The following is a 23,870-nucleotide window of genomic DNA, read 5'->3' on the forward strand; positions in this document are numbered from 1 at the left end:
TGTGAAAAAAAATAAAGTTATATCATACCAATGTGATATCCATATTAAATTAGGAGGCTTGCATCTATATTTTCAGGAGATGCAAGATCAGTCAAAAAGAACAGTACAACAGATGCTTACACTGACAGACACTTATGAAAAGGCACCCACTCTTCATCTTCAGGAATGGAGTCCTTCCCCTCCGCAGACATCTTGGATTCCACTTCGTGTCTGTTGTATGTGAATTCCACATGCTTTACTCCACTTTCTGGTGTGGGTGGAGGAACAGATCCGTTCTGGGAGATAGACGTATAGTGTTGCATAGCATCTGTTAAAGACTCCCTCAGCCCACTGAACAAGCGATCTTTCTCAAAGTCTCCATTTCTGTCCTGGTCTGGAAGGCTGTCCCTGGAGCTCTCATCTTGTGATCTGGTTTCAGACAGATGGGCAATCTCCAAAGATTCGGCACTTTTTCCATCATCCCCAGCAGTGTTTATTTCAGAGTGGGAGAAATCTTCATAGCTGGCATACAACGCATCTTGTGGGGACAGATTGGGATCATGATTACTCCTGAAATAAAAGATCACAAGATTAATGTTGACATACATAACGTTCAATACTAAAGAGAACATGACTCAACTGCCTGGATATCAGGTCTCCTGTAACCACCAGATGACCACACCAAAATGTTACATTCTCACTTAAGACATAAAAATCGAATTCTGTTCTGACTAATGCTCAGTGTACAAGCACTTTCACATGTATTTTGACATGTGGGGTTTAAGTGCTTGAGACCCTGCCAATCACTAAAAAAATAAAAGCAGAAGCGCTCAACCAATTGCTGCTCTTTCGGAGACTGAAGAAGGACTATACAGTTAAGGTACCTTCACACTGAACGATATCGCTAGCAATCCGTGACGTTGCAGCGTCCTGGCTAGCGATATTGTTCAGTTTGACAGGCAGCAGCGATCAGGATCCTGCTGTGATGTCGTTGGTCGCTGCAGAAAGTCCAGAACTTTGTTTCGTCGCTGGACTCCCTGCAGACATCGCTGAATCGGCGTATGTGACACCGATTCAGCGATGTCTTCACTGGTAACCAGGGTAAACATCGGGTTACTAAGCGCAGCACCGCGCTTAGTAACCCGATGTTCACCCTGGTTACCAGCGTAAAAGTTAAAAAAACAAACACTACATACTTACCTACCGCTGTCTGTCCCCGGCGCTGTGCTTTCCTGCACTGGCTGTGAGCGCCGGCCAGCCGGAAAGCACAGCGGTGACGTCACCACTGTGCTTTCCGGCCGCTGTGCTTACACAGCGCAGAGAAGCAGAACGCCGAGGGACAGACAGCGGAAGGTAAGTATGTAGTGTTTGTTTTTTAAACTTTTACGCTGGTAACCAGGGTAAACATCGGGTTACTAAGCGCGGCCCTGCGCTTAGTAACCCGATGTTTACCCTGGTTACCGGCATCGTTGGTCGCTGGAGAGCTGTCTGTGTGACAGCTCTCCAGCGACGCTGCAGCGATCGACATCGTTGTCAGTATCGCTGCAGCGTCGCTCAGTGTGAAGGTACCTTAAGTCTTCAAGCTCGTCCTATGTGCTTGAGTAGAGTAACGCTCAGCCAAGATTCTGATTGGTGGGTTTTGGCATCAGAATTAAAAGAAAAATTTAGCATTTACTACATATGAGAGATGGGCATCTTATAATGAGCCTTACAACATGACCAGAGATAAATGCCAAATAATCTACACCCAGCCTGTCTCGGGGTGTTTGCCCCTCATCAGCGCAGAGTAGAGTCTGGCTGGGTGCGACGTTCTTGACATGTGAAACGTTTTGCTAGAGTGCAGCAAGGGTATGTGCACACTGTCTTTTTCAGTCACGTACACTTCGTAACCAAAAAAGCGCTCGAACAATAAAAAGAATGAACGGACAGACGGCAATGTAAAAACAACTTGCCATGCGTATGTTCCGTCTCTATCATCTTTTAACCACTTTATGTTTGTAAAGCAGTCAAAGGAAGTGACTTGGTCTATTCTTCACGTGACTTCACTGTTTGATACATACAAGCCCCTAATTCCAACCACCCAAAAAAAAAATTCTTGATTGTTGGTGGTCTGACCGCAGGGATCCGCACCAATCAGTAGAATGAGTAACTTATCAATATTAGAATGGAGTAGCAATGTGAATGGTGAACCGACGCTCCATTAATTCTCTGTGGGGCTGAAAAGCACTGGGCTTCGCCCTTTCAGGCAGAGCGTGAATGGAGCAGTAGTTCGGTATCTGAACTGCTGCTCCATTTTGTAATGGGGATAAAAATTCCCAATTCTCTTGACCATTGCAGGTCCCAATGGTCAGACCTCCACCAACAAACGTGGTCGCCCATCACATGGATAGGTGATAACTTTTTCCGATCTATGGAAGAACTTTCCAAACAACTACCACTATTTTAGACTCTTTGCCCTCAGGAAAGTTTTCCAGGAAAGTCCATTCATAACCAATCACTAGATAATCCATCCATGTGTGATTGGTACCCCACGATCAGGAGAATGGAGGGCAGGTGGTGCTTCCTTCAATGTTTCGCACGTAGATTCATCTGGGGTTGTCTACATCATTCTAGATGTTTCACCCTTAACATGAAACCATGTCTCTGACAGTTCCATTGTGAGACAGGAACATCACACCGACTGTTCTCTAATACACACGTACTGACAGGATTCACTTCCTCCGACTAGATCTTTTCTTTCCACAGTCTGCTAACATTTCTTCGTTCACTCATCACATTCATTCATACGATTCTGTCTGCGAGCCAACATGAAGCTACAGTAGCCAATCAGTCCACAAGTCTCAGATAGCTCCTGTACATGCACAATGTTCGGTCACCCAATATTCATACTTATTTTTATTGTCACCGACGACCAGAGCAGATTGATTCATGGCGCGGATCCAGGCATTCATGTCTTCCTGAGTGTCAGCTCCAAAATAATAGGTTCTCATGCCGGGATGTTCTGCCTGAAAGGTTGGAGATCATTAATACAATGAAATGGCGGCACTACGTGTCCATGTAGTGCTGACCCCAAATAATGCGTCTATGAGAAGACAAGTGCAGCAGACCTTAAAACTGAATCTTCTGTTTTTTACTTCTCTTGGGTTGGCCGGCAAGATCTCATAGCTTGGTAATAAAATGCTGCCCAGGACGGTCTCCTCTCTGCTGTCTGCAAGAATGGACATCGGAAACAAGATGATGATTGCAGGATGAAAGAAGAAATATAGGTAGATTCTGACGAGGAGGTTCTTCGTTACCTCGGTAGTAAAACAAGCAGAATTCTGAGAGCACGAACCACCGCCTCTTCCACAGACGTAAGCCGGCACTGTCCTGCAAGAACAAGGACAGTGAGGACCAGCACTCAGATTGGAGGCTCATAACGCAGATTTACAGCAGTTTCTAGAAGAGTGTAGAACACTTGCATTTCTTACATTTTCAACAAATATAAACGTTTTTACCATTTATTTATAAAATTGCATTTACACTTCATGCAATTTACAAAAATACCACTAGAGGAACACAGCGCCTGTCACAAACCACGGAGCTGAACATTTGGGTTTTAAGGAAACCTATCAACAGTGCAATTTTTGCTCCCATTTTTTTCAAGTTGCTCCCCAGTGTATGCAAGTTTTTTTTTTTTGTTTTTTTTAGCAGATATACGGTTCCAGAGATATGACTTTTTTTTTTTTTTTTTTTTTTTAATTTAGTGCTGGTTTTCTGTGATCTTTTTCAAAAGGGGCATGACTCATAGGATCCTCTGGAGAGGGGGTTGTCTTTAGGCAGCTCTGGGTTATTACCACCTCCTTGAAAAGAACACACACACACTAGATGGAGGCCGCTGCTGTCACATCGGGAGGGCGGTAATGTCAAGATGGGGCAGGCTTTGCAGTGTTGAGAATCTCTCCCCCCATGTGCTCACCCACCTATCCACTCTGTCCTTCCCCATGTGCTGACTTCTCCCGTCTGTGCTCTCTTCTTTGACCTGTCTACCCCATGTGCTATCTGATTGTCTGCTGTGTCTCTCTTTCCTGTGCTCTCCCCTCATGTGCTGTCCCGTTTGAGCCCTCTACTCCTGTGCTCTGTCTCTCTCACCCCTGTGCACTTTCTCTCTCCCCCATCTGCTGTCTTCTCTTCTCATGTCATCTCTTCTTTGAACTGTCTACCCCATGTGCTATCCCCCTTGTCTGCTGTGTCTCTCCTTCCTGTGCTGTGTTCCCCCCCCCCAAAGACAATACACTGACATTACAGCAGGAGATCACAGAGGATACATTTTGTGAGGTAGAATATTGTTTAAAAACAGTCAGTGAAATATTTCACCTCAGAAAATGAATCCTCTGTGATCCCCGGCTGTAATTTCAGTATTGTCTTTTGCTTCCTCCCCTGCCCGGGAGATGTGGTATGCTCCGTACACGGTCAGACACAGACCATTTTTAAAATGAACTTTCATTCCTGGGAAAACCCCTTTTAAGGTGACCGGCTTCCTCTGCCTGTAGACACATCGCGTATCTGCTGCCGGGATCAGCCGATTCACTGCACCTGCGCGGAATTCACGCAGGCGCAGTAAATCAGACCGCCAACTTGTTTGTGCAGACAGATAGCGGCAGTCACATTGAGCTATGTGCACACGATACGAATTTGCTGTGGATCCACAGTTGATTTTTCCACGCAGAAACGCTGCAGATCCGCACTGTGATGTACAGTACAATGTAAATCAATGGGGTAAAAAAAATAGCTGTCCAGATGGTGCGGAAAAATCAGTGCGGAATTGCTGCGGATTTCAAAGAAGTGCATGTCACTTCTTTTGTGTGGATCTGCAGCGTTTCTGCACCCCTCCATGTTAAAATTCCGCAGTGGCAAAAACCGCCGAAAATCCGCACAAAATCAGCATAAAAACCGCGGCTGCGGATTCTGCCAGGAGATGCTGAATTTGTGCAGAAAATTCTGCACCTCTTTTCTTACGTGTGCACATAGCCTCACACTGCGCATGCGCTCCTACAGTAAAAAGATGGCGGCGATCAGTGAATCGTTCAGCTGATCCCGGGGGCAGCTTGTTCACAACGGTGTTCTGATGGTGGTACCGCGCAAGAGGCTGTGTACGGCGTATACTGTGCGTGGTGCGTACACCGTATACAGTCTGTTTGTGTGTGGTGCGTAAGGTGTGTACGGTGTGTGTGGTGTGAAGGGGTTCCGCTGGTGGTACCATACAAGATGCTGGTACCAACAACAGTGTCCATATTGAGACACCCATCACTTGGGTGTCCCAATATGGAGGTCAGTGAACTTCCACCGCATGGAATTCTGGGATCCGGACGAAACAGGATGTGAAGACATTATACAAGGTAAGGAGATATAGAAAAATTTGCACTAATTAAAAACCGGAAAATAGCTCTGGAACCATATGGTGGAGAAAATACCACAATAATATATATATATATATATATATATATATAATCGTATACTGCTAAACATAGGCGTGTGAATCCGGCCTTATTAAATTTTCAGCATTTAAACTACATTAAAAAAAGAACAAAAAAAAGAAATCTGTCAGTATGATCCATCTCATAAGCCGTCTATATGGGCATGAAGGTCATCGGAAGCCGAATAAAATGATCCCTTGATATCTGCGATGGGACAAAGCTTTCTGGCCCAGAGATCTTATCTGTTCATTTACATATTTAGAGAAATATGGATTACACTGGAAAAAGAAATCGGGTTGTAAGTATCAAGGTATCATTTTATTCAGCTTTCCATGACCTACATGTCCATAAAGACGGCCTGATCCTACCAACAGTTTCCCTTTAAATGCTGAACCAATGAATAAAATTCTCATTGGATTACAAAAAATCCCACAAAATAAAGAAAAAAACTATACTTTATAGAGGAAAACATTCCACCTCTGACAGTGCGGTGGGTTGGACACCATCTTTACATTTCTAGACATTTATCGGACAGTCTTGGCATTCACTAACCTGTTTATACAGCCAGCCCCGAATCACCACCGGAGAGTTGGGGTCCCTCTTAATAGAATATTCCCTTTTCCCAAATGTGTGCACTCTCTTCACTGATCGAGTTGATGGCTAAACACAGGAACAATGAGGGGAATCAGAGCCTTGGGAAGGCAACAATTCAGCACATTGACGTTACATTTCATAGCTGCAGATAATAAAATGCAGATTAATGTGTCCTAATAAATGATAGAAGGAAATTAACTGGAATCTGACTCCTAACTGTAGCTATCAGCTTTTCCAAGAACATGTTCTAACGTTCTTTTTTTTAACAAATGCCTGGAAGAACTGGACAGGAATCCATCAAAATAGTCTTCTCTCAGCAACATGGTCCAAGCGGCCCACCAATAAAGTCTCCAGTAGGTCTTGGGCCGGACGCAACAATGTCACCCCAACACAAAAGACCGCCCCATTCAGAAAGACTAGTATTGTCCTACAACATTGTCTAATTTTTGGAGGATGATTCCCAAATAACGGATTTGACTGACATCAATAGAGTTGGAAATGATCCAGTCCTAACAAGTCACCAATTATTCCCCGAATACGGCTTTACAGACAGTGGTCTGTTGTGAATTCTGCTCTTGGGTTCCCTCCAGTGGTTGTTGGTGGGAATGCAGTTGTCTCTGACTCGCAGTCCTGGCCAGGTGTATCGGATAATTACAATTCTGACTGGGATATTTAGGTGTGCAGGATCCTTTAGCCCCTGCCAGTTGTCAATGTTTCTTTGGAAGTGTTGGATCTCTGCTTGGCCTCTCCTGCTTATCTGCCAGTTCAGCAAAGATAAGTGTCTGTTTCTTTTCCTGTGGCACACATGCAGTGTGCTTATTTTCAGTACTGTTCATTTGTTTTTCTTTTGTCCAGATTAGACTGTGTCTGTCTTTTCTCAGTCTGGTTGGTTTCACTGGAGTTGCAGATATACGCTCCTACATCTTTAGTTAGATGTAGGAAGTTTTTTGTATATTCTGCTGTGGATTTTTTGAAGGGTTTTAATACTGACCGCACAGAACTCTGTCCTATCTAGCTAGAGTGGCCTCCTGTGCTAAATCCTGTTTTTTCTGCCTGTGTATGTTTTTCCTCTCCGACTCCCCGCCAATATTTGTGGGGGGCTGTCTATCCTTTGGGGATTTTCTCTGAGGCAAGATAGTATTCCGATTTCCATCTTTAGGGGTATTTAGTCCTCCGGCTCTGATGAGGTGTCTAGGTGTGTTAGGTACACTCCACGGCTACTTCTAGTTGCGGTGTTAAGTTCAGGGTTACGGTCAGTATAGTGGCCACTTTCTCCAGTGAAAGTTCTCATGCAGCTCCAAGGTCACCGGATCATAACAGTGGTCTTACCATTGGGAACCCAACCAGTCACCAAAATAGGGGACCGTAGACCACATTAAAATGGGGAAGGGGGGGGCGCAGTCATATAGGCACGCAACTGCTACAGCCAAAGGCTACGTCAATGATGGAGATAGCCGAGTACTGTACTCAACAGTCATCTCCATCGGTCCCATATAGTCCAGTCAAGATACGAAAAAAAAAAAATACTTTACCCTGAACAAATTCCAAGAAAGCGTTTTATTGGTTTTTTTTTTGGTAGTATTACATGTAGGGAAAACATACTAAAAGTTTACCAAGATAGGGCTACCACAAAGGGTCCAAATGTGATGTCAAAGAACATGGCTGCCAAAGCTGTAAAATGTTAAATGTGACTCGCCTTTCAGGGTCTATCATATTTCTTTTACAATTACTACTATTATTATATTTAACAATTTAGGGTACTTTCACACTAGCGTTTTTTTAATCCGTCACAATGCGTCGTTTTGCAGAAAAAACGCATCCTGCAAAAGTACTTGCAGGATGCGTTTTTTCCCCATAGACTTCTATTGACGACGCATTTGTGACGGATTGCCACACTTCGCATCCGTCGTGCTTTTGCGGACCGTCGGGAGAAAAAAACGCTACATGTAACGTTTTTTTCTCCAGCGGATGCGCCGGAAAAATGCATCCACTGCACCCATTGTGCAATGCAGCAAACACTAGCGTCGGAATCTCTCCCCGACGCATTGCGACGGGGAGATTCCGACGCTAGTGTGAAAGAAGCCTTATTTATCTTCTTTTACAGAGCTGAGAATGATGGAAAGTCAAGAAACTTGCCCCTTATGCAGCCATGAAGTAGAAGATGACGGAGAAAGAGTGGTGATTGGTGCGAAAGGAGCTGAAGGGATCAATAGAGCCAGTATTGAGAGGGGCGTTAGCTGCTGGAGCAGTGGTGCACAAGAAATGTCGTATGAACTACATAAACAAGAAGCAAATAGACTTGCATAGGAAAGCTACTTCTGTTCATCGTTCACCTACCAAGAGAGGTACACGGGTGTCTACTGGATCCTATGATAGCACGATGCAGTGTTTGTTCTGTGGACATGAAGACAAGAAGACAAGATCTAGTAGTGATATCGATGACTATAGCTTTGTAAAACGGATGGATTTGTAAGGTCCATCATGTCACATTGCAAACAGCGTAATGATGACTGGGCAATCACCACCATTCAAGGGAGAATCGCGTACTTTGGGAAGGACTTACATGCTGCAGACTGTCTGCATCATCGTTCATGTGACATTAACTTTCGGACAAATTACGGAAATCCTATACGTCAAGGTAGTGGATCTACTACAAAGAGACCGCGGAAAGTAGGGAGGCCGATGAACACGGACCAAGAGCAAGCGTTCTTGAGAATGTGTGCATTTCTCGAGGACAACGATGAAGAGCAACTGACTGTCACAGAACTTGCAAAGAAAATGACGGAGTATCTTGTAGAAGGAGACAGTGCTGCCTATAGTAATAAATGGCTGAGGTATAGGCTGGAGGAGCGGTATGGCGATTCGCTATTCATAGCAGAGTGTGAAGGGTTGCCTAACATTGTAACGTTCCGTGAAAACACCAGAATAACCCTGAGGTACTATTTCCGTAGTCAGGAAACGGATGAAGAAGCCTAGAAGAGAGCCATCATAGAGACTGCGGCCAAACTAATCAAGAGCGATATCAAGTCTAAGATCCCATCTTCGACCTATGAATATCCAAAGACTTTTTCGCTTGAATGTCAGTCTGCCTTAGATTATCTCCCCCTGAGTTTGCTTTGCTTGCTTGAAACCCTCTTCGTTGGAAAGGACTTTCACAGGAAGGTCGCAAGCATTGGACAATCAGTTGTTCAGGCTGTACGTCCCAGTGCTGTAGTAGCTCCATTGCAGCTTGGGTTAGCAGTCCAGCTCCATCATCATTTCAGGTATCGATTTCTTGTAGACAGTCTCTCAGCCATGGGATATTGCTCATCATATTCGGAAGTTCAGCGATTCGAGGAAAATGCTGCCGTTTCTGTTGGCCAGTATGTACTCGGTGGTACCATAGACAGACTGGATACGGCACTGCTGTTCGCTGCGGACAACATCGATCATAATATCATCACGTTAGATGGGAAGGAGACTTTCCACTGCAATTGTTCTCGTGGTTGTAGTACACTTCGGTGCACTTGCAAAAGACACGGACTAACCTGTTAACGGGTATGCGGACCATGTCAAGAAAGGCATTGTGACAATATGAGCGAGGAAGCAGTGTCTGATGATGAAAATAGTGACTATTGACCTGACACGCTTATTCAGTGATGAAGTAGGTCTTAAAATGCACTGTGTATTAATTCTATAATTTCTAGAAAACTACATATATGTCATGACGTCATTGATGACGTCATGACCTCGCCTGTCCATGTAGTTAGTATAAAACTTTGTATAAGAATTGTTATATGAAAATATATAGTATACAAAATGCAAACTCTTCTGTAACCTAAAGCTACAGCTTTGAAATAGGGAAATATTCGTTATTTTTAGTGTGATGGCTGTCATCGTCTTATGACGTCATAGTTAGGACCTTTGTGGTGATCAATTTTTGGAAAACTTTTAATATGTTGTTCCCCACGTATAATAGAAATAAAAAAAAAAATCATAAAACGCTTTCTTGGAATTTGTTCCGGGTCAAACCATATTTTGACTGGACTAATATCATAGGACTAGAATGGCAGTGCACAAGAGCAGGATGAGCCTCCAGCAAAGGGTCATCTCCTGGTAAACATAAGAAGCAGAATTTTGAATTCACGTGCCCAATCCTTCACTCCCCAATACCATCAGAGATACTATGGTTTTTCTTATGTATATTGTCACCTAAAAGGGTGATTTCCATCTTTAGAAGTTATTCACAGTATAGGTGATAACTTACCGATCGGTGGGAATCCGACCGATCCCTAGAACAAGGCTCTGAAAATGTCCTGTCTGAATGGAGATGAGGCCAGGTATGTGTGCAATGCTCCATTCATTCTCTACGGAACAGCCAGTAAAAGTCGACCAATGTTCTCAGCTATATCTGGCATTACCATAGGAGATGAATAGAGCTCTATTTGGAAGGGCTTTTTAGAACTCTGCATTTTTGGAATCGATTGGGGCAAATGTGGTCAGTCATTGACCTCCTGACAAGTTTTATCCTGTGGTTAAGTGAGAATGTCTAAAGATGAGAATAATGATATAAAAAGGCCAACCACCAGGTCAAAAGGGAGCGGTGTTACTTTAACCCTACTGCTCCCCAAATAATGTTTTGTTTGTTTTGATTTTTTGGGGGGGGGAAATTGGTCATACGGCTCCAGAGATATGGGCCTACATTTTAAGGTCTCTACAAGGAGACGTTGCTCACAGGATCCCTGGGGCGGTTCTTCAGACTACTCTGCATGAATATCCTGTGATCACCGCTCTTTTGTAAAGACCATAAAAAAAAAAAAAAAAAATCAGCATTAATAATGTCTCATATCCCAGAAAAACAAGAAATTAATCAGGAGAGCGGCGGGAAGAAAATATAAGCAACTTTTGACCTGGTGACAAATACAGTATTTCTATTTTATAGACCTGAGTTATATATGAATTTGTGGCTCCAAGTTTGCATCACAAGACCATCTACAATTCTAGGAAGCCGCAAACCACCATCCTCTATACAGCCATCCCCTAGGGAAAAGCTAAATTAGTGTTTTTTTTAGACTACACTCACCCGTGACCCCTGGTTGACGGAGGCCGTTGTGACAATGCTGCTGGCCATGCTAAGCCCACTCCTGGGACGCTCCATTTCTTCAGTCATGCTTCACGGCTTCTAATGTTGAAGGGATTTTCACTTGCTGGATCAGGAGGTCATAAAAGTCCCTGTAATACAAACAGTTCATTAATGATCAATTCGGAGGTAATCAACCATAAAGTGATCTCCAAACAAGACTATTTCTTTCTATATGGAAATTGTAGAACTAAAAAAAGCGGATTACCCCTGATGGATCACAAGCAGGTCTACGGTAATGTCATATTTTGTGAATATGGTACACCGGCCCCAGCAGAGGATCACGGTAAAGAGCTTCTAGATCTCCATTGATCTCATGAAATGAAGGATTCGATTATTCAGTTCTCTTATGCAAAAAGTCTGCAGTGTCTGGTCAACGAATGTTATCTGCCATGAAAATTTCCTTAGAGCTTCTTCTCTCCAGACAGTGCTGGACTCAAACTTTAAAATTTGTCCAATTGTGCAGAAATCGGCTCTCGTTCTACCGGGATCCTGGAGAAGTTGAGCGATGACCCGCCAAGAAAAGAACTTGGGAACATCTGAGAGGCTCCAAAGGGGTTGGTAAGTCTCCCTGGCCTCACCACAATCTCTCGAAAACTAAAAATTATGATGTTCCTGTATCCTAGGGAACAGGACTCGAGGGGTTGGGAAATAGGAGCAGAAAGTCATGTCCTCAAAATAAGGGGTACATATTGCAATGGGGGGTTGGGGAGGAAGGAAATCACTCGCTTTCCAAAAAAACCAAATCAATGAAACCATATAAAAGGGCCTGTCCTCTATCTAGACAACAGCTTTTTAAATTAATTAGTTCCCCTTCTAAAATACAGACAACCATTCCAGCAATGTTGGTGCTCGGTCTGCCGGGAATTGGGTGGTATTGTTGCGCCAAGGGAGTCCCGAAGCTAATCATTGGCCGCTATTGGGCTGCTGACCTCTCACATTAGCTTTGATTGGATGAACGTTGGACAAACGGAAAAAGTTCAGCAGCTCCTGATTGGCTGCAGAGCTCACATGACATAATGTCACAAATCCGGGCAGAATCGGTGCCCATATTACCAGTACGGCACTAGGGCGGTAGGTGAGTATCGGTGTTTATTTTATAAGGGAACCACTCCTTTTAAAAGGGGCTGTCTAGATAGAGGACAACCCCCTTTAAAAAGGAGGACATGGGAATGTTTATTTTTAAATAAGGTTTCAAATTCTAACAAATTACTGTATCTGGGCCTCCATTTATTTCACATTTTTCTCACAGCCGGAGACTCGGACAGTCCACGGTGCCCGTCCAGCTGTCCTGAGCCGCCTAAATGAAAGCTTTGTGGTTGTAGACCGGGCAATGTCTGCAGGGCCCGATGTGTGTTCATAGTATGAGCTTTGTAGATTCTTTCCAGGGGTTGAGCCGGGGCACACACTCGCCGAGGACCAAGCACTGCCTAAAATCTGGAAGTGCGCGAGCCAAGGCTGGAGACAATGCCGCCATTAATATTCCAGATTTCACTTCATTACCAGATCAAGGATTATACAGTCATTTTATGAGACTGTACACCGGCACAATTAAGGCCTATTAACATGGATGGCCTACAGCAACGCGATCCAAGCCTTGTTAGACTTCACATACGGGACAGAGTCCTATAAATGGTCACTTTCTGTGCGAAATGAATGGCTTGTACAGAGCCTTGCAACAAGGGCTCAAATCAGTAATGACCGGCTATAATGCACCACTGTCCTACTAACACTCTACACTGCCAGGAATGTGACCATCAACAGAAAGATGACAAAATTAAAGGGATCATCTTAACTCTGGCCAGAAACGTAAAAAAAGCGCAAAGCTTTAAATTTAGCTACATGGACGTACAATTTATAAACCAACAGCCATGCCCATCTGTGCCAGCAGTCAGGCCACCCACGTGCCATCTACCCCATATGGAGAAGTCATCCTTCTCTACAATTCTATTTCCTCCAGGAAAGCGGCAGGAGACGCTCACAGAATGTGAAATATATTAACATCCAATGAGAATCCGCTCCTCTTATCCTCCTTCATACCTCTCTATATAGGTGCGGATTTGATAAAAACTTGACTGTCAGTAGGAAATTGCAAAATAAAATAATCCCGAATAATATTCAGAATGAATCCCGAAATCCAACTCAGCGGCAAAAATATACCAATAAGATTTATGTACTATAATTTTTTTTAAAGGGAATCTGTCAGCAGGCTTTTGCTATGTAATCTGACAGCAGCATGATTTAGAGACCCGGATTCCAGGGATGTACCACTTTATTTACTGGACGCAGTAGTTATGACAGAATCACAGTTTTCTCTGCTGTCCACCACTGATGTGGACTAGGAGGCACAAGATATCTAGTCCTGTAGTAATAATCTCCTGCTGATAAAACACAGATTTTAGTGAAACAGCTAAAACACAGCCAAGTAAGTGACACATCACTGGAATCAGGCACTCTGTTCCTACATAATGTTGCTCTCAGATTACATAGCAAAAACCTGCTGACGGATCCCCTTTAAGAAGGACATTTTCAGACTTTCCTCAATCATGTTCAAGGAATCGACCATAACATCATGCAGCACCAAGTTCCATCATCTCAGTGCTCTTCTAATTGAAAAAATAAATAAATAAAATCAATCAGTGTCTTTGATGAGAAAGATAAAAACACAGTGGACTCATTCATTAAAGGGATTTCCCAATGTCAAAGTCTTTTGTTCCATGGTCTATCGGAAGTATAGAGTACTGTACACTGAGCAGATACCCACCTTCTCGTGCAGTGCCCTAGAGCCCCGGTGATCATTTACCTCTAGACTACATTGCTGCAGCGTGATCCAAGTGGCTCTGCCCATCTAGAACCAGTCAATAACAGTCTATTGTGTATGGGGCCTTTATGGGGCTGTAGTATTGCTACTAATCCATATTCACTTCAATAGGGCTGATCTGCAATGCTAAACATATCTTCGTTTAGGGCATTTTTTGAGGGCAAAAAAAAAAGCGAAACCCTTTTTTCTAGCTCCAGACAACACTAACATGGTTGCACGAATAAAGCCCATTCATACTGGTATCATAGACATAAGGGTCATCTGCATATAATGGCACCCCGTCATATTGCACGTTGTATGCGATCCTCAAACATTGCAAGCCCCTGAGGGGTAGCTACAGCGAAACATGTCTGCATTAATCCATTAAAAAACACAGTTGTAATGTAACAAGGTTATTTTTACCGAAAGAAAACTATGAATCACATGTAGCTGGTTGGGGATTGTGGAGATGGCAAGACACCTTGTTGTTTCAGCAGCTCCAAATTGACCTCGTCGACCTCTCGCAATGAACGGAGGTGACTTAGTGTGTGAAACTTTATCAGGAAACTTTGCTTGCCAGAAACTTCTAACAAAAGTTGAAACAATATATACAAACGAGAGAAGGAGGCAGATTAGTCTGAGACTGGGGCTGATCTCACTTGAAAAGGGAGTAGGTCAATGTAATGGTGTATCCAAGGGGGGAGTGGAGAGGTGAGAAAGAATTTGGCCGGATTCCACAGAAGTGATATTGCAAGCTTCACCGCTCAGGCGGACCAATAATCCAGCATTACTCATACACCCTACACGTCTCGTAAAAATGCAAGCTCTAACCAAAATGTAGGCAGCATTCCTCATGGAGATCCTCATCGGGTTATAGGGTTAACAATTCCATACAGAAGGGTTAGGTAAAATATGGCCACTGTTGAGCGTTCTTGAAGACTTCTGCATATGCTTTGATGAACCCCCCCCTAAATATTTCTAATACATTGACGAATTCCGATTACATTCCCAAAGTATTGTTCTTCAAAGCTTTATCAGCCACCTTGCCAACCAAGTTAATTAAAAACAATGTTAAAAAACAACATTTTACGGAAATCAATCCGACATTCCCTTCGTGCGTTGACACCGAAGGACTATTCTAGTGAGACAACAGACGGTTTGACACGCGTTAGTAGCGCCTTTGTGTATGGCAGCCGGGGCTAGAAGTCTCGGGCTCATGCCCAGGATCAAGTGTGTGGGAGACCGTGTCGGAAAACAAGAATCTATTAACAATGGAAGGAATGTTCACCACCTACAAATCTGAAGAGTCAAAGTTCAGATTGGGGAAAATATGAATGTGCTATTCATGTGGCCACGAGAAGGTCAGCGGCGGCTACTATTACATTAACATTTTTTGGATGGCACATCAGCAGTGTTAATGGGATTGCCATTGTCTCTTACTACAATTTGTTCTTCTGCACTTTGCCCACATCAAAATATGCCACAAATATGTCCAACGCAAACTCAGGCGGTCATTTAATAGTCTACATAATTTTGATTTTTGTGATGGGGAGGGTTCGTCATCAATAAAGAGATACACACGCCTGATGAAGAGCCTGATCCAGGGTTGAAACGGGAGTAACATATTAAAAATATTGGACAGCTCTAGTTCCCCTTTTTTTCGATACCATTGTCCCTAGAAGATCTCACTTGAAGTAAGTTGATGTTTTGGGTCTACCTTCCTCATTGAAGGATTAATTCGGTCAGCTTAAATTTCCATACAAGCTTTCCCGTTACGAACGTCATTGGCTTTCAAGAAAATAATAGGAAAGCATCTTCACGGCAAGTCTCTGACCCTTTCAGATTCCAAAACTGAAATCTGAAGGAGACCTCATGCACATTGCTCTAAGGCTTGGTTCACACTCCAACAGTGCTGTACGCCGAGTAGAACATTGGGGCTTTTGGTGAAATCCCAGAAAAATAGGATTCCAAAAGGTAATGCCCCAAGACAGTCAGTCACTTCAAAGAAGCAGAGTCACTTTTGCCACCACAAAGGCCAGTACATTTTTTTCGTAGAGAACTGAACGCATGAAAATTGAGCAATAGTAATTGGCGGCATTCCTACCTCCACAAAAGTAAAGGGCGCACTGCGTGAAGTGCCCACCGGAGGGTCATGACATTAAATACGCAAGATGTTGCATCGGTCGGCTAGTTCCTGAACTTGGCCACCTTTAGCTTCAGCAGATGTAAAGGTGGAGAGACCTTGCACCATGCTGGCTTCTAAAGCAGCAGGTTCCTCAGCGGACTCGAGCCGGAGCCATCAGACTGGTTTCAATTAGCGACTCTTGAATTTACTTTTATGGAAGAAAAGAACATTTTTGTAACGGTAAATTAAAGACTTGGAAAATGTTTAGTCTATTAAGATCACACGAGCCGCATACAGTAGCTCCAGATCTAATGAGGCATGTGTGATACTACATTACTAAAGCAGCTGGCAAAGAGACCTCTGTAGATCCATGTTCAGACCCAACAGTGGTGGGATTTCCAGAACATCCACACAGAGGATCAGGGTTCGGACCCAGTGTATCCAGTCCTGCAAGTTCTACCAGACTGCGGTTTTGCAGCAATTTGAGAAAAATGTCTGCAAAAACCACAAAGACCACAATGTGGCCACAACGTGTGAACACAGCCTTACCGACAACCCCACCCAACTAATTAACGTTATAGCCAATGTAATGTTTGGGGTTTGAAGGATAAGCAGCACACCGGACCTCAGCTCTGTAGTTTGATAGGTCTCATGTATCAGAGCATGTTCTGCTCCCACTTCTCATGGGAAACCTTTGACCTTGAGAGATGATCAAAGGGACTGCAAGCAGGGGGAGGCGATGGTCTTACATGCAGCTTGTCCACACAGTTGGTCTCCATGGATCTAATACACGAGTTAAAAGGTTCTGTGATAGAGCCAATAATAGGGCAGATAAACCTTCAGTTGCTGACCACTCGTTTGTAGTTTGAAGCAAACATTAAAGGGCATCCGTCAGCAGGTTTTTGTTATGTAATCCGACAGCAGCACGATGTAGAGAGAAAATATTGTGGTATAGAGAGCAGTTAGGCATCGGATAGCATCAGATAAAAAGGTATTTGGGCAACGTGTTTCGGAGTCGGTCTGACTTCATCATGCACATTCACAGGATGCCAGTCTTGCTGTGATTTTTCCACCAATCAGGTTACGGCCTTGCAATGCTGACCCTTATAAAAAGTCAAAACGGACACCCTCTTTGTGTGGCCTGATGGAGCGACTTCGAAACGCATTGCACAAATTACCTTTTTTACGCGATACCATCCTTGGTCTCCTGGTGCCCAACAACGCTTTCTATACCATAATATTTTCTCTTCGCTCTGGCAATTTGATTTCCGGCTTCTGTCCTGGGTCACGTGGAAGCAGCAGCAGTCCCCTGGAGATGGTTCAGTGATCAAATAAAAGCGTTGTGCCTGCCGCACACACAGCAAGGGGAGCATATTACCACTCTCCTCTTCATCTTATTGCTGGTGATATCACACTTAAAAGCACTCCCCTTTCTTTCCTTTAACAGCATGATGTAGGGGCAGAGACCCCGATTCCAGCAATGTATCACTTAGTTTACTGGGTGCAGCCGTTGTGATACAAATCACAGTTCTCTCTGCAGAAGATCTAGCAGAGCTCAAATGCAGAGCTGTGTATAACCCCGCCCATATCACCGATTGGCTGCTTTCTGTGTACAATGTTTATTGATAGTAAGCTGCTAATCAGTGGTGGGAGTGTGGTTGGACTAGGAGGCACTAGACATCTAGTCCTGTAGTGATAATCTCCTGCTGATAAAACACTGATTAAAACATCCTAATAAAAGTGACATTGCTGGAATCATGGTCTCAGCCCCTATGTTATGTTGCTCTTGGATTACATAGCAAAAACCTTCTCACAGGTTACATTTAAAATGATTTCACACAGACAAAACAATCACAGCAACGTTAGTTCAGTCGCATACAGTGCTGATGTGACTGCTCCATGGAAAAGGGACGATCAAATCACTATATTGTAAATTGGCGCGCAATTCAAGTCAATGTAAAAGGGGCCCTAAAGGATTATTTTACATGGGCCAACAAACTGCCTTTAACAAGTCATAAGTGATCATTCAAGGTGCATTTATACCTGTCGACAGCAACCGTCAAATGACTGCAAATCAGCGGTCTTTAACAGCCCACCCAGAATGAAAATAAATAAATTTGAGCTAGAGTATAAGTTACTGTATAGGCAACACAAACGCATGTTCATATTGGCCATTAAACAGAAATATTCTACAAGAAACAAAATGATCAGATGCCCTGCTGTAACTTGGCACTCAATTTTCATTTATATATAACCATGATCAGGAGGGCGGATCATAGGAGCAAATCGATACTCATGAAAGATTTTGATGCCTACAGTCCATCATTTGATCATTAGGTTCATAAATGGCTATGGGCAACCATGGGGGGGTCTCTGGCCTTAAAAACATATGTATATGATCAAATCATGGGCAGAACATCAATGTAAAATTACTGTCAAGTCTAAAACATACTTGGGTTCTGTTAATGTGAAAACATTAAGTTTTGAGAGTCCTCAGTGGTTGATACCTTTTAAAAGTTGGTAAAATTGCAAGCTTACGAGAATACTCAGGTCTTTTCGTCAGGCATCTGTGCCTGATGAAGGGACTGGAGTAGTCTCAAAATCTTGCAATTTGTTACCTTTTAATGGCCAACTGAAAAAATGGTATCACTGAGGACTCTCAAATCTAAATATTTTTCTATCTACTGCTAACATGGCACAAAGATTTCGATCTTTCCTGATTGTATCAAACTATTCAACCCCCAAACCCAAAAGTAGTGTTGAGCCATGAGTAATAGGATACAGCACGTCAACCTGAACTGCAGCAATTATGAGAGAACCAATTTACTCCTTTCCATCCCAATAGGAAAACGTCATCTCGCAGCAGAATAATTCTGAAACCACCGGTTGTGTGTCGGAGAGCCCGAGTGTCGTTCCTCACCAGCTACAGATGTTGTACTTCACATCTCCAGATCATTGACCCCTGGAGTCACGTCCTACTGAACAACTTTAAGATGTTTTTTGTTGGGAAAAAAAAAAATCTGGAAGACATTGATAATTTATTTTGCAAATGCAATGGTAGGAAGCGAGGAAAACAAGGAAAACTCCCCTAGGTAAACAATCCTTAACGGCCCCATCGAACAGGTGCCGTGGCCGTTGCACACTATTTCAGTAGCGCAGCTGTTAATGACTCAGCCTTTCCTCTTTTTATCTGTACTTCCCACTTTTTCCATGTGTAGCAGTGACAGGCAGCTAGTGGAATGTGTGTCCTCTTATTTATCATGGGAACTATCATCACCTCTTTCCGGAGAGTTTAGAGATTGTCGAAAATCTCATTCTACAGTAGGCTGGCCAACATGGCGCTCTCTTCTCAATATTAGGATCTGGTTTGGTGACAGGTTCCTAAAACAGAAAATTTCTAAATTTTCAATCAATTATAGAATTTCTAAACAGGAGCCAGAGTAACAGAAGTCAAAAGTTTTCTGAATTCACAATTACACTTCAAAACGAAAGTGGTGGTCAGAAGGCCTAGCTCTTCTCCGAGGCTCAACGAAAAGTCTATGGCCCAATTCACCAAACAGTTTGAGCCAAAATTCTGATGTTGAACTGAAATGGTCTTTTTTTGCACAACGCAAAACTTTAGAACTTTTGCCATTTTTATGACAGTCTGGCGTAGCTACTAGAACTATTTGAGAAGTGCTAGGGAGGAAATGCAGTGGAGCACGACCAAAAAACTCATCTGATCAGCCCTATTAATTTACATAGTCAGTGCACAGTCTGATTTTTGCTCGGACACCACATGTCCGTATTATACGATCATGTGAACGGGCCCTTAAGCCAAGAAATAAGAAGGCAGCTAGATATATCAATAATAGTAGAACCACCCAAGTTGGACAACTGTAGCAATTAACATGTAGTCACGTCAAGTACTGGCTCCGGCAATTAGCCCTGGTCCATTGCGTGTTTATGAACACGACATATATATTAGGAGCGTTCAGGACACTTGACCTGCTGGGAACACATGTACTGTACTTCCCTTTATTGAGAATCATAAGTTACAGAACAGACAAGAGGTTTCCTGTGTATTATAAACACTATATCAATGCTAAATCACGAGAGTCACAAAAATAGTATACACCTCATATACAAAGCACAAGGGCATTGACCCCTTCACTGCGCCATACATTACTGCAATATCCATTTGTTATAGGATGTTTACAACGGTTACCAAATAAAAGTACTACATAGAAAAAATGTACAATATTCCGGCATCAGTGGGATCGCATGCCAAATGATCAGATCGATATGGAACTGTATGTATAATTCAAGCATACGAACAAGGTGACTCAGTAATTAGCACTGGGGCCTTGCATCTGGAGTCCTGGGCTCAAATCCCATCAAGGACTACATCTGAAAGGAGTTTGTATGATTTCCTCAAATACTCCAAAGACATACTAATAGGGAATTTGGATTATGAGCCCCAATGGCTTCAGGCACTACATAAGCTAGCAAAGTAAAGTATAGTTTTGGTCTCCATAGTTCTGTCCACACGTGTGCTGGCCCCAATGAACAAAAATTGCGTTCTCCACTTTATATTGTTTTGCTACCATTTGTTAGAAGGGTCCTTGGGCTGCTTCAACGCACCAGCGGCCCCGGGCTGCCTCAACGCACCAGCGGCCCCGGCCTGCCTCAACGTACCAGCAGCCCCGGCCTGCCTCAACGCATCAGCGGCCCTGGCCTGCCTCAACGCACCAGCGGCCCCGGCCTGCCTCAACGCACCAGCGTCCCCGGGCTGCCTCAACGCACCAGCGGCCCCGGTCTGCCTCAACGCACCAGCGTTCTCGGGCTGCCTCAACGCACCAGCGTCCCCGGGCTGCCTCAACGCACCAGCGTCCTTGGGCTCCCGCTAGCTCTTTACGCACAGTAGCTACACCCTCGTGAGCATAAACTTCATCTGTGGTATCTTTAACCACATATGAGCCTGCGGAGAATCTATTGAACATGGCGTTTCGTGACTAACTTGTAAAATATGGAGAACCCACAGTTAATTGTAAAGTTAAACTGCTTACCCACCTGAAAATGTAATACAGTGATAAGAAAAGCAAACATAAATCACATGAAGCTTAGTAACATCAGTTGGCGCCGTGCCCTTCTGATGTCGGCCAGCATCCAGCACATTACCTAAACGTTGCGCAAGCTCATAGCGATGTCCTCATTAATTTCACCACCAGATGCGAGACCAAATAAAAGTTTTGTATAAAGGTTTATACCAACCCTGGACACAGGCGGCCATACTGACTGATAATATCACCATGATGGTGAGTTAAGTATTTAGTGTCATAGGAAGCGAGCCATTCCTGTATAATCAGCCCGGGTGGCCGGGCACTTCTCTGCCGATGACTGATTCCTGTCTACACATAGCAATTATCGCAACAGGACCTGTCTGACGGCAAACTTCACGTCTAAGGTCTTTTCTTTTATGTCGGCAGCAATTATAAGTAAAGAATTTCTTCAATAACCAAGTCCCAAAAGGCTAATATTTGCTACTTTAAACTATTTTGATCTGTTTCCGCCACAAAGATATAATTTCGCTTTTTCTTTACTTTTTCTGTCCCTTTTTCACGGCGTTGTTTATCTGAGCTATAGTGGAATGCCTTCTGTGCAAGGTCACATTACTCATTTCTCTATTTTCAGCCTACGATTCCCAAAAATCCCTCTTTTATCTTTTGCTTCCTCCTGCATCAGTCTCCATCCCCCTCTGGTAACTGCAACCATAGTTCCCAGTAAGTCACCTTCACCCTCATGAAGCCATAAATATACTATTGAGAGTAAATGTAAAAATAAAATACAAGTGAAAAAAGAAAATCTGTAATATATCTTTACAAACAAAATAAATAAAATAGGACTACCCACTTATCGCTTTTTGACACTGATCAAAATCTGCTCAAATAGGTCTACAGATCTGTCTGCAGTGAGCTATCAAATGACATTTGCTACTATAAAATATTCTAAAGGGGGGAAGCTGCAGGGAAAGAATAACCAACAAGGAAAAATATCTGAGGCTTCGAGTGCAGAGGGGAAAATTTGAGAGCAGAATCATATAGGGGCAAATGGCCTGATTCCAGTGATGTGTCACTTACTGGGCTGCTTGGTGCAGTTTTGATAGCTGCAGATGTAGAAGTGTTCTGAATTCTGAGCTCTGTATAACCCCGCCCACACCTCTGATTGGTAGCTTCCGGTGTACACGGTCACCATGCTGCCAATCAGTGGTGGGGCGGGGTTACACATTAGCAGGACTGGCTTGCACATGAGATCTAGTCTTCTTGTGAATCTCCTGCTGATAAAACACTGATTGTATTGAAGCTACAGCACACGGCCTAATAAGTGACATCGCTGGAATCAGGCTCTCTTATCCTAGATTATGCTGCTCTCAGATTAACACCTTCAGTGAATAATAATTTGCATCCAAATGGCTGAGAGATAAAAGGCACTTTTACTATGCTCACAGTAATTTCTAGTCCCCTTTACGACAATGTATTATTCAGACTAATCTTGTAGTCAGTGATACACTTATTGATGCCAAATCCCCTTTTTTCCCCCCTGCAGTATAAAATGAAAGTGTGTCTGAAGTCACTAATGCATGTGACCGTAATAATTCACCTGAGCCTCTCCCTGTTTCAACTCCTGGAGAAACTTAAAAGTCTCATTGTGTTCACCCAAGAGAGCATATAATGCTTTGATCAGACATCACACGGTGCGCGCACAGTCCAGGGACACAAATGATCGTCCCGGGTAATACTACAGATTTTCCCACCCCACCTACTTCACTCTTCCGCACTGTAGACCACACTTACTAGATCACTGTATGACAATATATACACTCATCAGTAGTGAAAATACAACATCGAGAAGGGAAAGTCATGGAATCCTCTCAAAAAGGATATGCAAATGATGAAAAAAAAGGGAAAATTTTCAAAACAACTCGATTTATTCAGTATCCGGTAGGAGCCAACCAATGACATTCCAGATGTGCTGAAGTCCGGAGACACTGCAGGCCACGGAAGTACATTTAGGCCATGAAGTCTGCTCACAGTAGCATGAGGAACATGTGGCCTGGTGTTGTAGTGTCGAAAAACGTCTCCTCGTGCATTTTGGGAAAACGTTTGGATCATTGGATCCACAACTGATCCATTCTGTACTGCATGTCAAATTGGGCATCACATACCAAACCTAAGGAGTCAGTGTCTGCCCAACATTGGGCTACAACGATCTAATGACCTCATGCCACTGCTCTCAAAGGCCATCATGGTGCAGAGCAGGACGGCAAAAGGCTGGAATGGAGGTTTATCTCCTTCAGTGAGGAGTCTTGCTTAGCTATTGCATGCAATTATAGCCTGAGATTGGTCTGGACAGCACATGGACAGTGCCATGAAGAGGCCTACGCAAGGTCACATCATATTGGACTTACTTCGGAGATTGACAATGTATGGTAGCCGGTCCCCTCTAGTCTTAACTCCAGGTACAACATCAGCGGTGTTAGATCGGAGAAACACCCGTACCCCTGATTCTACGACCAAATCAAAGTGTCCAAGGAGCAATTTTTCAACATGAAAACACCAGGCCACATGTTGCTCGTGTTACTGTGAGCAGCAGCACTGTGCGTGCTTACAGGCGCTGTGTACTGACCGATGACTGTAGCACCGCCACGCTTGTATAACTTAGCTCCCAGTGTTAATAAAGTTGATTTTCTCATGGTAGCCGTGCTTTCAGTTTGGCGGCCTGACGCCTTTCTAACGCTATGAACATGAAGATTAACCC

General features: G+C 43.6%; 1 protein-coding gene across 9 annotated transcripts in view; it reads right to left on the minus strand.

Annotated features, from left to right (window-relative positions):
- PLEKHA4 (pleckstrin homology domain containing A4) overlaps positions 1-23,870 on the minus strand; it is a 78,195-nt gene that overhangs the window by 13,774 nt on the left and 40,551 nt on the right. For 7 of the 9 annotated variants that reach the window (XM_069741794.1, XM_069741798.1, XM_069741792.1 and 4 more), the window contains exons 2-7: positions 11,092-11,240; positions 5,988-6,095; positions 3,276-3,348; positions 3,087-3,187; positions 2,869-2,984; positions 121-549 (exon numbers count right to left, since the gene is read on the minus strand). In XM_069741794.1, coding sequence (XP_069597895.1) covers positions 121-549; positions 2,869-2,984; positions 3,087-3,187; positions 3,276-3,348; positions 5,988-6,095; positions 11,092-11,178 — 914 coding nt within the window. In that variant the 5' untranslated portion in view covers positions 11,179-11,240. The remainder of the gene's footprint in view (positions 1-120; positions 550-2,868; positions 2,985-3,086; positions 3,188-3,275; positions 3,349-5,987; positions 6,096-11,091; positions 11,241-23,870) is intronic. The other 2 variants (XM_069741799.1, XM_069741795.1) reach the window with 1 other exon arrangement.

The sequence above is a fragment of the Ranitomeya imitator genome, chromosome 10, assembly GCF_032444005.1.
Source record: "Ranitomeya imitator isolate aRanImi1 chromosome 10, aRanImi1.pri, whole genome shotgun sequence".
Classification (NCBI taxonomy): domain Eukaryota; kingdom Metazoa; phylum Chordata; class Amphibia; order Anura; family Dendrobatidae; genus Ranitomeya; species Ranitomeya imitator.